Raw genomic sequence first — 16,855 nt, 5'->3', positions numbered from 1 at the left:
TTTCAGTTTTAGTGTGTTGATAGTCTGACATTTACTGATTGTTAGCATGCTAACTGACAGATATTCAAAAAGCAAAATACTCCACAATAACCAAACTTTCAGTCCTCACTAAAAATAGAGAATTTTACTCAAATAAAGGAATTTGAAGTCTGATTTTGAAGGTGGTACATTTTTTAGTTTGAATGTAGAGTAACATCTTTCCAAAGAGAGATTTGTCATGCTGATAGTCTGACAGTTACTGATTGTTAGATTGTTAGCATACAAACTGACAGATATTCAACAAATGGGTAAAATAATTACTATAACCTTTAATTTCAGAAAGCTATCACAGTCCTCGCAAAAACAATGTTATTCTGACTTCTTGTCAGCATTCTCTCTTAAACATTTTGACAGGAAAACATGAAAATCTGCAATTTTTAAAAACTGTAGAAATCTAAATATGCAAACTAGCCAACCTCAGTGAACCCATAGTCCGTTATCGAATGACTATTTGACTGTTCTGACCCATCCCTAATGTGGAGCTGTTGAACATACTAGCCATCACACACAGCTCCAGACTTCTGGCACCATGCTATTGCTAACTGTGGGGGTTCCTCTTGGTGAAGTCATGGTGTACCATCTGTGCCTTCTGCCACAGATGAAATAGTGCAATAAAATAGTTTGTCTTACTCTCTCTCTCTGTGTTTTTCCGTCTGTTCTGTTCTTTTAAAGGTGAGATAAGCACAAAACTTTCCCTCAACCGTGAACTTCAGTCCAGCTACCAGCTCATGGTGGTGGCTCAGGATGGAGGGAACCCTCCCCGCAGTGCTACAGGCACTGCTTTCATCGCGGTTCTGGATGAGAATGATAATGCGCCCTCCTTCAGCCATGCAGGAAGAGAGGTCTTGCTGCAGGTATGAGATATAATATTAGCTTCATAAATCTCAAAGCTATGTCTTCCAGAGGAGAAACACTGTACATTTTAAATGCGCACTATATATGTGCTACAGGTTAGCTTCGTCAAAGAGTTCACACGTCATGGATAATAAACATGGACTAAAAGCAATAAAACTCTGATTTTGGGGTCATTAAGAATATTAGACTGATTTCTGGAGGCTCGTGTGACTCTGAAGATTGGAATTATGGCTGATGAAATTTCAGGATTAAGTCTTTTCAAATAGAAAACAGTTAAATTGTAATAATATTTCACAATATTACTGTTTTAATGCATTTTTGATTTTAACAAAATGCAGCCTGGGTGAGCATAAGAAACTAAGAAGCATCCATAAGAAAATAAGAAGCATCCAAAACCATTAAAATGTTTACAAAACTCTTGAATGAAATATTGTATATTCTAAAAGTTCTACAAAGATTTTACAGAGGAAAAATTATACCGATTTCATATACAGAAGTGAGCTGTACTGATAAAAGTGTTAACTGAAATCTCTGTACAGGCGTTAGAAGGTCAGCCATCTGGATTTCTTCTGGGAACCATTCATGCAAAAGACCCTGATGAAGGAGAAAATGGAACTATTTTCTACTCCATGTCTGGTAAGAAAGATGCATTGAATCAAAACCTGTTGTTTTGATGTCTTACAGTGTGTCAAAACCAGATGCAAAGCATATTGTCTGTCAACAATGAACAGGAAACTTCTGATTTAATTAAAAAATATAAGATTTAGTTTGTTGTTAGGCTTGCACTGATATTGATACTAAAAACGTATACTGGTACCAAAAATATATCATACCTGACCCATGCCATAATATTCTGCTATTCATCATAGCTCAGACAGCATGACGTGAAGTGTAGAAGGTAATGTGTTGACGTGTGAGATCATTAAATATGTTTTGTAACACATTTACTGAATTTGACACATAACTATTTCATTCTGTAATTTATCTGTAAATCAAATCCAGATGGGATCAACGCTGAAGTCATGCACACTTTCTACAGTAGAAAAATGGTCAATCCAATCATTCTTTATCACGCTGATGCACACAAACCTGACCCGTTCCATCCTGTCTTTGCTGTAGGTCCCAGAGCCGAACGTTTCACACTGAACCCAAACACCGGAGAGCTGCGCTCCTCTTCCCCTTTGAGCCATTCAGAGCGTCCTGAGTATAATTTCATCGTTCTGGCTTCGGACCGAGGTTCACCCCCTCAGAGCTCCACCATAACATTGAAAATTGAGGTCAGATGAAACGGTGACTAGGTTGAGATACACCTAGAGTCTGTTAACCATTCTAAATCATGCAAATTATATCCACTGGATGACAGATGGTTTAAACATCTGAGCAGTAAAACGCCTTCAGCCTTTCTGGACCCTCATTCTTTGGCAGGTTTCCTGACAAATTTCCTAACAATGTATATTGTGCCTTGATTAGTTGTGGCTATAAACCTTCAAAAATTGAAGTTAACACAAAGGTCTTTGGTCATATCAGAGATTGGCTTTGTCGCAAGTTAAAAATAACTCCTTCCGCCACATGGATCTACTCATCACCTTTTCATAATATGCTAAATGATTTATTTAATACTGTTATATGAAAATATGAACTTGTAAATTATCCTCTACAGGAATAGATCCGTTTACATCCGCTTTCAGGTTAAACATCATGCAAAGGAAATATGAAAGGATCTAGTTGGCCTAATCAAGGCTTACATTCTTGCATTGCAAATTTCCATAGCCAACTCATCTCTCCTAGTCCAAGTCTTGTAACCTTCCCCAAGCAATGCCGGGAAAAATACTCTCAGCTGGCTAATTTTAGGTGCTCAAAGATGAATGTCTTAACCTAGACTTTTTTTCTCTTTTTTTCCCGTTGTTGTCTGCAACATTTTAAGCGTGATATTACGGTGTAAAACACTCAAAGTAGGAGTGACTGACTCCCAGCTGCACCGATACAAGTGCCAGCTGTGCTTTCTGCTATGCTGCGTCAAAGCCTCGTAATACAGTTCAGTAGCCCTTTGAAGAACAGAAAACTCCTTGTGAAATACCCCAGTGATCAAATTAATATTTCTCGAACGAGTCAACGGAGTGGAAACAGACACAACGGACAGCGACAGTAGTAAATTCCAGCGTGCAAATGCCTGGAAAACACATTTATGCTGTATAACCATTCAATATTGTTATGGATGAGCCAAGACAAATAATAAAGTTCATAATTGATATCTAATTAGAATAAAAGAGCTCTGGCAAGGCTTTGATTCTTTCAGAAATCAATAGTTTAACTCAAAAGCAGCTGTGTGAAAAAAGTAGATCTTTTGTTGAAACATGTCATTTACCGCTTAATGTGGGATTAATTACCCCTCTGTCCTATTATGTTTCATTAGAAGACTTGGCCTCAAGAATCTCGTTACTGCCAATATACTAATCACCCTGGTGCATAATGATGATTTAATCATAGTACAAAAAATAATAGGTTTTTCATGAGCACCTGTGTTGTAGTGCATACTTTTATTTTCAAACTTATTTGAGTTCTAACGCATCAGTTTTGAGGTTTAGTGTCTCGCATGTGCTGTGTTTGTATATGTGTCTTTCTTTATCTAAATGTTTGTTTCCATCATTCTATCTCTGTGTCTGTCTCTCTTTCTGTGCACGCACACACATACACAGTCTCTCATAACTATCAAAACAATGTCTCATCTGCTAAGAGAAACCGCAGGCTTCCATATTAGGAAGCAAGGTTATTTTGCTTTGAAGTGTTTCTGAGTCATCTATGAGGATTCTGTATTTTTATTAAGAATATTTGCGCATTTGAATGTTCTAACAGTTTCCTATTATGATTATGTTTACTTTAATCCAGTATTATTTTTCCTGGCAGTCACAGACCTATCAAATTAACTCTGATTAATACTAGCAGGTTTGTTGTTTGAGCTTGTAAAAGCCCACAAAAAAGTTTTCATTCCCTGTAAAAAGAGAAGAAAATGTGGGCTGCAGTATGTTTCTGTTCTGTTGTATTTCATTACATTTACATTTACATTTAGTCATTTTGCAGATGCTTTTATCCAAAGCGACTTACAATTGGGGGATACATAAAGCGATTCTTCTTAAAGAGGCAAACAGATACAGCAAGTGCTTGTAATACCAAGTTTCTAGACATTGTTCAAATAAGTACAAGCTAGAAAGAGAAGGAATAAGTAAAGAGATAGAATTTTTGTATTTTTTATGATGAAGTCAAGTAGCTTCGAAAGAGATGAGTTTTCAGATACGCTTGAAAATTGTCAGAGATTTGAAAAAATTGTCATTAAAAGGCAACTAGCAGGATGCAGTTTAAAAATGGGTTACAAGTCTGTTCTGATATGTAGTTTAAAATTAATTATAAGACAAATCAAATAATAAAATAAAAAAACTAATGTAAGACTAGTATTTTATGGTAATAAAAAATATAGGATTTTTTTGTTTACTTTCATACAGGAAACGAACACAATTATGTAAAGTAAAAGAAAATATGAATGATTCTTATTTAGCTTATGTTACTGAAATAGGTTTTTAATATTTTATTTCAAGTAATGTGTGTGTGTGTGTGTGTGCATGTTTATGTGGTTTATGAGGACACAAATTTGTATAATAACATGGGTATGACATAGGTATTACAACGAGAAGGTGTTTTATGAGGACATTTTCAGTGTCCCCGTAATTCAAAAGGCTTATAAATAATTCAGAATTAGTTTTTTTGAAAATCTAAAAATGCAGAAAGTTTCCTGTGAGGGGTAGGTTTTGGGGTAGGGTTGGTGTAGGGCAATAGAAAATACGGTTTGTACAGTATAAAAACCATTACGCCTATGGAGAGTCCCCATAAACCATAAAAACAAACCTGTGTGTGTGTGTGTGGCTTTCGTTTTAATTTCAATTAACAGTAATAAACCTGTTTAGATCCCATGTAAAATCTAGGTCTTGAAGAAAAAAGTCACTGTACAAAAATATAGTACACAAATCTACAAAAATGGCTTTTATTGACTTACCAAAACCACATAGGACTAATATGATGCAAAACTTACAAAAAACTGTATAGAAATTCTTATTTTTTTTTATTTGTAAAGCATGAGTTTAATGCAATGAATCATGTACAGTATAATCCCAATATTTACATTCCTATTGTCTAACATTTAGCCGTGCTTTGCATTCATCATTTCAGTTTCTAAATCTAATGCATAAACGTCTTTCTTTACAGGTTGTAAGCTCAAATAAAGGATCACCCACCACTAACTCCCAACCAATAACGTTGAATTCAGTAGAGGGAGCTAAACCCGGCTCAATCGTGGGATCTGTTCGTTCACCTGATTCTCAGACTCTTCCTGAAGTAGGCCAGGTCACGTATACTGTGGTGGGAGGCACCGACTGCGACGGCACCTTTGTGGTAGACCGCCAGACGGGTGATGTTTACCTGGCCCGTGAGCTTGATTTCGAAAAAGCTCCTCGATACACTCTCCAGATTGAGGTTGATGACTTCTCCATGCCTCTCCCTAAAAGTCACTTTGTTACGTTGGTAATCGATGTCCAGGACAGCAACGATCATGCTCCCAAGTTTCCCGAAGACCCCATTATCATAGTCGTCCCTGAGAACACCGATCCTGGATCATCTATCTACACCTTCCAGGCCATTGATAAAGACGGAAGCGGACCCAACAGTGAAGTACACTACTCCATCCTGCAGCAGTGGCCAAACGTTCCAGATCTCCTGTTCCTGGATCCAACCACAGGAGTTCTTTCTCTGGGAATGATGTTGGATCATGAGAGGACCTCTTCACTACTCTTGGTGGTTCAGGCGATGGATTCGGCCCCCGATGTCGGTCAGCGGCACCGTGGGACGGTCACAGCCCGCATATTTGTCACTGACGTGAATGATAACGACCCTGTGTTCATCTCACCGTCTGTGGTGAGTGTGATGGAGGACCAGCCTGTGGGCTTTGTCGTGGTCTATGTCATGGCTGCAGATGCAGACCAGGGAGAGAACGGACGTGTGACGTATCGTATCCAGAGCGGCAACACTGGAGGAAAATTCAGCCTTAACCCAGATACAGGTAAACCAATCAACAGCTCCATCTGAATTAAATTCTTGACGTTCACTATATATTTATGCTCTAAATTTAAATAATGTGATAATAAAAAATGTAATTTCTTTAATGGAAGCCCCGATAAAGCTATTTGACAAAATATACACTACCAATGAAAAGTTTGTGGTCAGTAAGATTTCCAAGGCACCAAGGTTGCATCTATTTAATCAAAAATAGAGTAAAAAATAGTAGTATTCTGAAATATTATTAACTTTATTAATGGCAGTAATTTGTAATAATTGTTTTTCATTTCAAAATATTTAGAAATGTAATTTATTTCTGTGATGACAAAGCTGAATTTTCAGCAGCTAATACTCCAGTCATTAGTGTCACTTTGTCCTTCAGAAATCATTCTAATATGCTGATTTGGTGCCGAAGAAGCATTTCTTATTATTATCGAGGTTTAAATCATTTGTGCTGCTTAATATTTTTGTGTAAACAGTGATAATTTTTTCAGGATTCTTTGATGAATACAAAGGTAAAAAGAACAGCATTTATTTGAAATTTAAATATTCTGTAACCAGGGATTAAAATTAACTTCTTTCAAAAAAGAGAATTAATTAAAATTAATTTCTTTCAAAAAAACTAAATCTTCTTGACCCCAAATTTTGAACGGTGGTGTATATTTACATTTATTCCACAAGACAAAACAACGGATTTTAAACACGTTGTTTTTAAACAGTGATTTTTCTCTCTTATTTGATTGAATTATGCTACACATCATACAGATTATGTGAGGAAGTTATGTAAAATTGAGAAGGGTAAGCACAACTGCAGTGCAAGCGTATTTTTGCATCTTGTTTGTTTATCTTCTTTTGAAACCTTGTTATTTGATGCATCTTGAATTTTGAGGGATTTTAAAATACTATGTCCATTTACTCAAAACACCAGTAACATCAGGACATGCAGCAGTTGCAGCAAACTTCTTATGATTAAACTGATGTGTGAACAGGACATTAAGGGATTAGTTCCATTTCTATCATTTCCTCACCCTCATGTCTTTCCAGACCCTTATGGCTTCCTTTTTTTTTCTGTGGAAGATTGCATGGCATGCAAAATGCACCATCATTTTGATTCTGCATTTCTGCTTGACTCGCATCTTTCCTCTCCTCCCAAGTTGCAATCCTCTAAATGCCCTTTAGTTCTCTTAATCCTAAAAAGCGCCAGCTCAACATCTCATCCATTTCCAGAAATTCTGCCCTGTGCTGTGAGTTCGGAACAGTTTCTCTCATCTGTGTGTGTGTTTGTGCATTAGTACATCATGACATAAAGCAGGAGTGTAAGACAGTACACACCACTCAGCTGGTAGCTATTTACAGCATGTTTTACCACTAACAGATTGTGTTTCTCTGTTCCGGCATGCATTATTGTGGACCTTGATATGCTTATGGAACCCACACTTAAATTAAGCTTTAGCGTTAGTTCTGGCAGGTCACGTGAGTCAAGCTTGCATCAGCTGATTCTCAGCTGATCACATCTACCTATAGGAATACGACACCTATCGGGGCATTCCTATATAAGCTGTATTCAGTATTATTCAGCAGCTTTTTAGCTTGCTTCGGAGCAAATTACCCTCCTCCATCCCCAGCTCCACCTTTCGCCACAGTCAGGACTTAGCTTTCTGATATTCCTTGCTAATCAGACTCCTTTATCTTGAATAAAGTGTTACACTTAAATATCATTGAGTACATTAATGATATCTGCATTGTTCTGTTCTGTTAACCCTACGGGGGTTATTATTGCTGCTCTCCCTGCTCATTCATGACAGGCTGCATGGATGGGCAGGGAGGTTTTTTGCCCAGAACAGAACCATACCGCCAAACCAAACTTTATGCTAAGTATCTATCATTCTGACGATAGTGGTCCTGACAGAACCAGAATTTATTAGAATATGGAGCTAGATCATACCAAATTTTTGTAATCCTACAGGTTTTGTATGACAGGGCTAAGAAAATTATCATAGGATGTTAAATTTTAGGTGGTCTGTCTCTTTAAAATAACATTTGTCTGCTTTAAAAATGACAAACCGATCTCACAAACGCTCACTTGCTTGGGATCTCATTATGAATGCCTTCAACTATTAATATGAGAATAGAAAAGCAAAACATTATCTTTCTTCCACTTGGTTTCCCCTTACGTTATCGGAGCATGACTGGTGAGGAGTTAAATTGTATGAAAATATTCAAGCTTCTAATTCTTACCAGATTAAGACCTCAGAGGCATGTTAGCTCAGCGTTATGGAGATAGAAGAGAGGGAAAAATAAGTCGAAACAGAACGAAAACACCCTCTAGTGTCTCAGTTCCCATCACGCCTTTACAGCCTGCTTTGAATCATTGCGTCTGGTTCTTTAAAAGCATGAAATTGAGATTGGATCAATAGGAGCACCGCTCGTTTGTGGTAGGCTAACGACAGGGGAGCTGGCACCCCCAAATTTGAGCAGGGCACGGCAGGCCGGGCCGTTGCGTGTCTAGAGTGCTTGTTTATGTGCTCTTTCTGTTTGCTGTGGAAAAAACTCATAAACTGCGGCCAGATAGTTGAGCTGTTACAGTGCCTCAGCGAGTGTTCAGGTAGGGAGGGCTGTGCATTGGGGAAAAAAAGTAATTTTTGAATACGTCGCATGACTTCCACTCATTTTTAACACAACAGAAAGGCGTCAACTTTTCGTGCTGTGATGTTGCTTATGCAAGATCAAAGTGTGCTACAAGATGGAAATCATTCATCATGCGAGCGTGTGAATGAGGCTTTGCTTAAGTGCGAGTGGTTTTGCTTTAAACAATTTACATCATGGCTTCATTATTGTGTAATTGTTTAAACTGCAGGCGATCACTCAAAAGAAATACCAGACACTATGCTTGTTACATTCATCATATGGTAGCCTAACACTTTTGCTTATTTCCTCTGTAGGGTCTTTGTCTATTCTTAGACCAATTGACCGTGAAGAGCAAGACCTCTACAACCTGACCATAGTGGCAGAAGACCACGGTTTACATCAGCACAGCAGCTCCCAGTTACTGTCAATCCAGGTGATTGACGTAAATGATGAGGCGCCATACTTTGAGGAAAGTGAATATGAAGCTTTTATTGCAGAGAATCAGCCTCCAGGAACTACTGTGCTTGTGGTTTCAGCTTCTGATTTGGACCAAGGTAAAGTACACTCCTATATATGTCTAACATATAAACATTATGTTATATAAGGACCACTGGTGGTTTATTTATAATATTAATGAAGCGTATTTTATTATTTTTTAATTATATTAAGCAATATTTTATTCATTTTAATTAATATAATGCATTTAATTTGAATGAAAAGTAATTTATATGTTGGCGCCAATAGCCTTGTGGGCAGCGTGCCGACATACAGCATTGTTGCGCTTCGGGCGTCCCGAGTTCAAGTCCCGCAAACCTTTCCCAAGTCCGTTCTCTCTCTCCCACCCTCTCTTGCTTCCTGTCTAAATACTGTCCTGTCATAGTTTAATTTAATTATAAATATTGACATTTAATTTAGAAAATAATTGTTAATTAATACAAATTAAATATTCAATGGGGTTGACTAAAGGGTTGTTGATTCACTGTTTATAAGCATAATTTTAGTGACATTTTAGTATTATTTATTAATATTTTTAGTTTATATTTCCTGTTATAGTATTAATAGTTTGAATTAGATTTTTTTTTGTTTTCAGATTTCAGTTTCATTTTAGTTTGTTTTAATGTTTTGTTTTGTGCTTTAATCATTTTAATTATTTTTATATTTTTATTTAGTTGTATTTTATTTCAGTTTAGTTTTAGTAATTAGTTCAGTTACTTGGTAGGGGCAACATTTCTAATTTTGGGGATTTGTTCTGTAAATTTAATTTCCTCTAATATTTATATATTATTTTATTTTAGCTTTATTTTCGATATCAAAAACGATTTTTTTTTTTAAATGTTTAGTTGTATTTTTAGTTAACAAAAACAACACTGCTATGTATACATGTAAACTACATCATGAGTGCCACATTTATAAGATGGCATGTCAAATGTAAAAGTAGTTCAACAAAAACATCTTGCTATGTAGCTGATTCCAAACAAGAACACGTTTTGTACAAATGTCTCCTTTACTTATTCTGTGCAACATGCTCCCTGTAAATGTGGTTTGGCAAGGTACACATTAGCTGTGGACTCACAAAATCTTTGGTACTTTAATCTTGAATTGATGGTAGGAAAATCCTGTGTGGAATGTACATCTGAGTCAGGAGCATGATTAATTACGTTAATTTTGTATCACATTATGTTCTTTATTTAATGAATCACACTAAATTAACAGTAAATGGGCAGCCCTAATAATTTTGTTTACGTTCTTCTGTATCTCTGCCACACAATGGCTCATATACTTGATGATGTGATGCTAAACGGTACTGTCTGTGAACGCACGCATTGAGTGAGAAGAGTTCATTTCCACCTTCTGAGGTTGGCGGTGGTCACATCGTTCTCTTTAAAAGTGACACGAATGTTTGTCTAACATTTCTCTGAAAACACTGGATACCACAGCCAAACCCATCACAAATAAAAGTGTGTGGTTTTAATTGGTGCCAGGCCGAGGGGGGAGGGGGGTTGTGGAAGGGGAGCGCTGCATTCTCTTGGACTTACTCAGGGGCAAATAAAACAGAAGGATCATAAACTTTCTCTCCATGAACAATTAGCGAGGTAAACAGGTGACACTCTGCCAGATTGCTCGCCTTTTGCACGCAATCTGCCATCCAAGGACCAGGGGGAGGGTGATTGAGACCAACTGCTTAGACAGCGGTATTAACTACAAGCAAATAAAAACAGGGTGTGCCACGTGTTTACCCATTCCGTGAGAAAAGTCCATTGTGCAAAGTGAACACAGCCTCTTAAGAATGATGGGCTTTTCACAGACATGATATTTTGGACTTAGATTCAAGAAAACTGTGTAGATTCATCTCTTATAATGTCTTTATCCTTTTTTCTTAGGGACCAATGGAATTGTGACATATGGAAGTATTGTAGGAGATGATTTCAGTATTCATCCGGTGACAGGAGTCATAACAACCACCAAGGCTTTGGACAGGGAAGCCCAAGGGGTTTATGCTGTGACAGGTGCTTCAGATAAAACACAGTCGCTTAATTGCAACAGAGAATGATATGCTTTTAAGAGCATAGATTGAAGTTTTGTGTTTCTGCCAATGTCATGTCACGGTTGTGCACACATTTGTTTAGCCAGTTTATAACCTCTCTCTCATAAACAGTTTATGCCAGAGATGGTGGTTCTCTGCCCAATTTTGCCAAGACCACAGTGCGCGTCACAGTGCTGGATGAGAATGACAATAGACCGGCTTTTGGGAGAGTGTACTATAGTCTGGAGGTACCTGAGAACCAGGAGCCTGTGACGCTCTTCACCGTTAGAGCCACAGATCAAGACTCCGGGGACAGTGGGCTGGTGCACTACAAAATCACTGGTATTAATGCCATGAGCAATACTTATGTTGTTGTATAATATATGTTAATTATTATTATATATTGTATACAAACCGCTAATTGTTCACATATGTTTAGCTCATGCCTAAAATCATTTTCAGTTCTATAGATACCCATTAATCCTTCCCCCATTGTAGAAACATCAGAACTCATTTCTATTTTAATATATCTTACATTGTAATTTATTCATATAATAGCAAAGATGAATTTATTAGCAGCCATTACTCCAGTCTAGTCCAGTCCAGAAATCATTCTGATATGCTTATTTGATGTAAAGAAACATAAATAACACTGTTTACATATCCTATTATTAACCATGTTATATGCAGTTGTGCAGCTAAATAATATTAATGTCTTTAAAGTAACTTTTGATCAATTTAATTCATCCATGCTGAATAAAAATATTATTTTCAAAAAAGAACCGCTTGAGAACTTTTGAACAGTAATGTACTTTTAGTCACTTCGTTAAAGATGTTATGTATCATTTAGCAGTAAATATTCATTATTCCACATCATTCCACAAAAGTTTGTCAAACATTATGTGGCAGCCTGTACTGACATATGTACAAGAAATACTCCCAACTATCATGGTTATTAATATTTTATTATATTTCGCTTAAATTGATTTAATGAATTACTTGGTCCTGTGAGGACAAAGTTAAATGATTTCCTTTTTTTTTTCTTAGTGTTCTTTTTCATTTGATAAAGTAATAATTTAAAGGAAATAAGTTTTATTTATTCCTCTTACATAAGAAAAATATTTATTTGTGTATTATATTGCATTGAATAATAAATTTGAATTTTATATATATATATATATATATATATATATATATATACATTGCACCCTTCATTGGTCAGCATTAATGAAATTGATTAATATTGTTTTATTACACTAACAGGCCAGATGACAACATTATTTTCATAACTTTCTTTCCTCAGACGGAGACCATTTTGGTGATTTCCACCTGGACAGGAAATCAGGTGTGTTGTCCACTTCCAGGCCTTTGGACCGAGAGTCCAAAGCAAAGTACACCCTCACCGTGGAGGCACAAGATCAAGGAATACCATCCCTCACCAGCACTGTCACTTTGGACATCAGTGTCTTGGACCTGAATGACAACAGCCCAGTGTTCCCCAGCAGTAGCTACTCAGTGGAGGTATCAGAAGATGCATCAGAAGGGTCTCTTGTTCTGGAGGTTTCAGCCTCTGACAAAGACGAAGGGTCCAACAGTCAGGTTGTCTACTTCCTGAGCCACGAATCCAGAGGTATGTTCATTGTGGACCAATACACAGGCCGCATTATTACAGCAGCAGCCCTCGACCGAGAAAAATTGGCCTCCTACAGTTTCAAAGTCTACGCCATGGACTCCTCAGCCTCCAACCCCCGTAACACCTCTGCTGAAGTCACCGTCCACATCTTAGATGTAAACGACAACGCCCCCTTCTTCATCACAGACCCGCTCATCATCAATGTGTCCAGCAGTAGTCTCTCCAACCACAAGGTGCTGGCCACCATGAGAGCTGAAGATAAAGACTTTGGTGCAAATGGATCTGTATTTTATCGGTTTGCGAATCCTGTCAAAGGCTTCACCATAAACTCCTTGACTGGGGACATCCAGGCCACCGAAAAGCTCCACACGATGACCCAGAGCCAGCGGACCCTCATTGTGGAGGCCATGGATCAGGGTAACCCATCGCAGTCCTCTCTGGGAGTTGTGATCGTGTACATCAGAGAGCAGATTTACCAGGGCATCCGCTTCGCTCGCAACACCAGGGATGTCAGCCTGCAGGAGAATGCTGCTAAAGGTGTGATAATGACCCTGTACATCAGTGATATCCAACTGATATTCCTGTAGCTCAAACTGTAGAGCATAGCGCTAGCAACACCAAGGTCATGGGTTCGATTAACAGGAAATGCATGAGCTGATAAAATATATACCTTGCATGCAGTTTAAGTCGCTTTGGGTAAAAGCGTCTGCCAAAATTGGATATGAATGTCTAGTTTAGAATAGAATGCAGCAATATTAACACATTTTTGGTTGCTGTATAATTCAAAAATAAAACAGTAGCATCTAAAATCAGTTCATTTTAAATGCTACAAGTGAATTTAGGCATCACGATATTTCAGTGTACAGTATGAAAAATGGATATTAATTTTGAGGTTTGCTAAAGACTACATTCAGCAGTGTTATTAATTTATTGTGAGTGTTAGATGTTGGCAAAAGCCATCTAAATATAAAACTAAGGGAAATAAGATGCATGATTAAATATCCAATATTGACTGAGATGATAAAACATCAGACGTTAACCGATATGGTAATGACATATTGTGCATCACTAAACCTTTCATACATGCCAAGTTGATGGAAAATTTCCTTTTAATCAATAAAGGTCTTTTTTTCTTATAGGTACAGCAGTTGTTCAGATACAGGCTCACTATCCTGATGGATCTAGGAGTGGCATCAACTACAGCATTTTCAGTGGCAACAAGCAGCAGTCCTTTAGCATCAGCCCCCACACAGGTAATCGAAGCCATTGCATGAACTTATTGTGATAGTAGTCTTTCTAAAGGGGAAGGGTGTTTCAGTATTAGTCATAATACATTCCTTATTTAGGTGAGATTTGGGTAGAAAGCTCCAAAGGTCTGGACTTTGAGGAGACCCCACGACTCCGCCTGGTGGTCAAGGCTGAAACCGCATCCTCCAGTACCTTCATGGCAGTTAACCTTCTCCTACAGGATGTCAATGACAATTTACCACGCTTTCAACTTCACAATTACGTTGCTTATGTTCGTGAGGCCCAGGGCTATGATCATCCTATCATTCAGGTACAGTAATCTCACATTTGTTTTCTCAGTGGTTGAGTCTTCGTAAAAGCTGTGGAGTACAACATCCCTTAGCCTAAATACAGCATATTTTCAGTGCAAGCCAAAAGAGTTTCCTTTGCGTTTCCCACAATGTTTTCATTGTTCATGGTGAGAATATAGGCTCAGCTGTCCCACATAGCCACAACCAATTCCCTTTTTCAACTTTTTTTTTCTAAATAATTTGAGTTCCAAGCCCAACATTGCTTAGAGGTTCATGTTACACTCGAGCAGCTGTTGCGAATCTGTCTGTATTTTCATTGCCAATTTCACCGGTAATTTCCTCAGGTGTTGGCGAATGACCTGGACCAGGGTCAGAATGGGCAGGTGACCTACTCCATAAGGTCATCGTCCATGAGCGGCCTCTTCAAGATCGACCCTGTCACAGGCAGTATATCCACCGCTGCCATCATGGACAGAGAGATCTGGACACAGACCAAGTACTAAGTTCTTCCATCTGCTTTTATAGCAGTTTAGATCATTTCCTTTATCCTTAAACAGAAGTGATTGAAAAGTAATGTCTTTTTAATTTTAAATAGCTAAGAAAAAAAAAGTCATGCCCATGTATTTATTGACGGAATGACACTTCTGTAGAGGCAGTTCCATCGATGCGGCTAAAACTTTTATATTCCCTGAAATAATATCTTCGTTTGATTATTATTCGAGTTTGCACTTTAAAACGTCTTACATTTCTTTCCCGTCAGCATAAAAATAGTCTGTGAGAATGTCCAGACTCTGACTCTAATTTTGTTGCTGTGTCTCCAGCCTGGTTATTATGGCAACGGACAGAGGTAGTCCTCGGTTAGCAGGTTCTGCCACTCTCACTGTGATCATCGTAGACCTGAATGACAACAGTCCCACCATCCCTGTTCCACGTGAAGTCCGGGTCCCTGAGAGTAAGTTGACTGCTGTTTGAACTCAATATCACTCCTGTAATCAATGAACTAAATTTCCTATTTTTTCTGGCAGACAAACAGTGAGGCACACCGTGCTGAAAGATTGACTCAATTACCAGGCGTTTTTCTCGCCAAGGTCCTTAATGGTTATTTCCTGTCACTGATGTTGTACAATGTGTCCAATAATAGTGGGCGTTGTCCAACAATATGTAATACTTTTGAAAGGTGCAACCACAAACGGAAACAATAAATTACATTTCACACTGGGTTATCAAGATTGTGTATTTCTCTCTCTAGATACCTTGATTGGAACCGTGATCACTCAGGTCACAGGGAATGATGTGGACTCTGGGCCGGCTCTCTCCTATTCCCTGCTTCTGGACTCAGACACTCAAGGAAAGTTTGGAATACATCGCTATGGAGGCGGGGTGTCTTTGACTGCCTCTCTGGACTTTGAAGATAGAACATGGTACATGCTGACTGTCAGCTCCTCTGACTCCAAACACCGGACTTACGCAAATCTGACCGTGCTTGTGGAGGATGTGAATGATAATGCTCCAGTCTTCTCCCAGGACCTTTATGAGGTATGTTTGGAAAAAGCACACGTTCAGGATGAATATTGATAGAAAAAGTACATTAAGATGTTTGAAGTACCCAACAATGTTGTGGAGTAATTAGTTACATGTTACCAAATTATGTAATTTAATTACAAAATAAATGTGACTGTAATTACTGAGAAAAAATGTGAAAACGTTTTGAAAACATTCATTAGAAATTTAGAAAAATCATTAAAAAGTAATCAAATGTAATCAGTTACATTACTTTAAAAAGTAATTGAAATAGTTGCACTACGTATTACATTTCAAATAGTGTAACTTGTCATCTGTAACATATTACATTTCCAAAGTAACTTTCCCAAGACTGGTACCAAAGATGTTTGAATAATACATAGTAAACAGTTATTTGACCAATCAAAAGTATTTTAGGGGGCCTTGCAATAATAACAGATCGCACTAACTTTGATATTCTACACTCTGTTTAATAAATCATTTTCACTGGTTAAACCCTTAAAGGCACTTGCAGTTTATTTAAATGTCAAAGAGACATATATTTTTGTTTCGAAAATATTCCCTGTGAGCACATTTACAAAAATATTTCTTTAAGTAAAAGAAAAACAAATTGATGCTGTGTACTGATCAAAGCCGTCAGTGTTAAGACCGATTTATGTCTTTGGCAGGTGACTCTAGCAGAACGCTCGCCAGCAGGAAGCTCAGTTATCACAGTAACTGCTACAGATAAGGACTCCGGAGACAACGGAAGGATAACATACAGGGTTGTGTCAACAAAAGACATGTTCTACATTGACCCAAGCAATGGTAATTTGTCATTTTGTTCTTGTTGTTTTCCTTTTGTTTATTGCTCTTCATCCAAATCATTGTCAGATGTAGAATTCATTCTTAAGGAACAAGACATAATTTTTTTGATATAGTGGTTCTCAGCTGGTTTCTCTTCAGGGCCCACGTTTTAGGATGTCAAGTGGCAGTATCAAATTTGTTAATCAAGTAATGTGAACTACAGAGATCACA

General features: G+C 37.7%; 1 protein-coding gene across 1 annotated transcript in view; it reads left to right on the top strand.

The window, feature by feature from the left end:
* dchs1a (dachsous cadherin-related 1a) overlaps positions 1-16,855 on the top strand; it is a 120,582-nt gene that overhangs the window by 100,592 nt on the left and 3,135 nt on the right. Inside the window, exons 7-20 of the mRNA XM_016274977.1 lie at positions 712-893; positions 1,434-1,530; positions 2,014-2,171; positions 5,149-5,998; positions 8,937-9,176; positions 11,004-11,129; positions 11,279-11,488; positions 12,450-13,316; positions 13,919-14,032; positions 14,126-14,337; positions 14,662-14,813; positions 15,139-15,269; positions 15,567-15,853; positions 16,507-16,645. Of these exons, the coding sequence (XP_016130463.1) occupies positions 712-893; positions 1,434-1,530; positions 2,014-2,171; positions 5,149-5,998; positions 8,937-9,176; positions 11,004-11,129; positions 11,279-11,488; positions 12,450-13,316; positions 13,919-14,032; positions 14,126-14,337; positions 14,662-14,813; positions 15,139-15,269; positions 15,567-15,853; positions 16,507-16,645 (3,765 nt within the window). The remainder of the gene's footprint in view (positions 1-711; positions 894-1,433; positions 1,531-2,013; positions 2,172-5,148; positions 5,999-8,936; positions 9,177-11,003; positions 11,130-11,278; positions 11,489-12,449; positions 13,317-13,918; positions 14,033-14,125; positions 14,338-14,661; positions 14,814-15,138; positions 15,270-15,566; positions 15,854-16,506; positions 16,646-16,855) is intronic.

Source organism: Sinocyclocheilus grahami, unplaced genomic scaffold (assembly GCF_001515645.1).
Source record: "Sinocyclocheilus grahami isolate Dianchi unplaced genomic scaffold, SAMN03320097.WGS_v1.1 scaffold6.1, whole genome shotgun sequence".
NCBI lineage: Eukaryota > Metazoa > Chordata > Actinopteri > Cypriniformes > Cyprinidae > Sinocyclocheilus > Sinocyclocheilus grahami.
The sequence above is the reverse complement of the archived record's forward strand: the minus strand, read 5'-3'. Positions and strand labels throughout refer to the sequence as shown.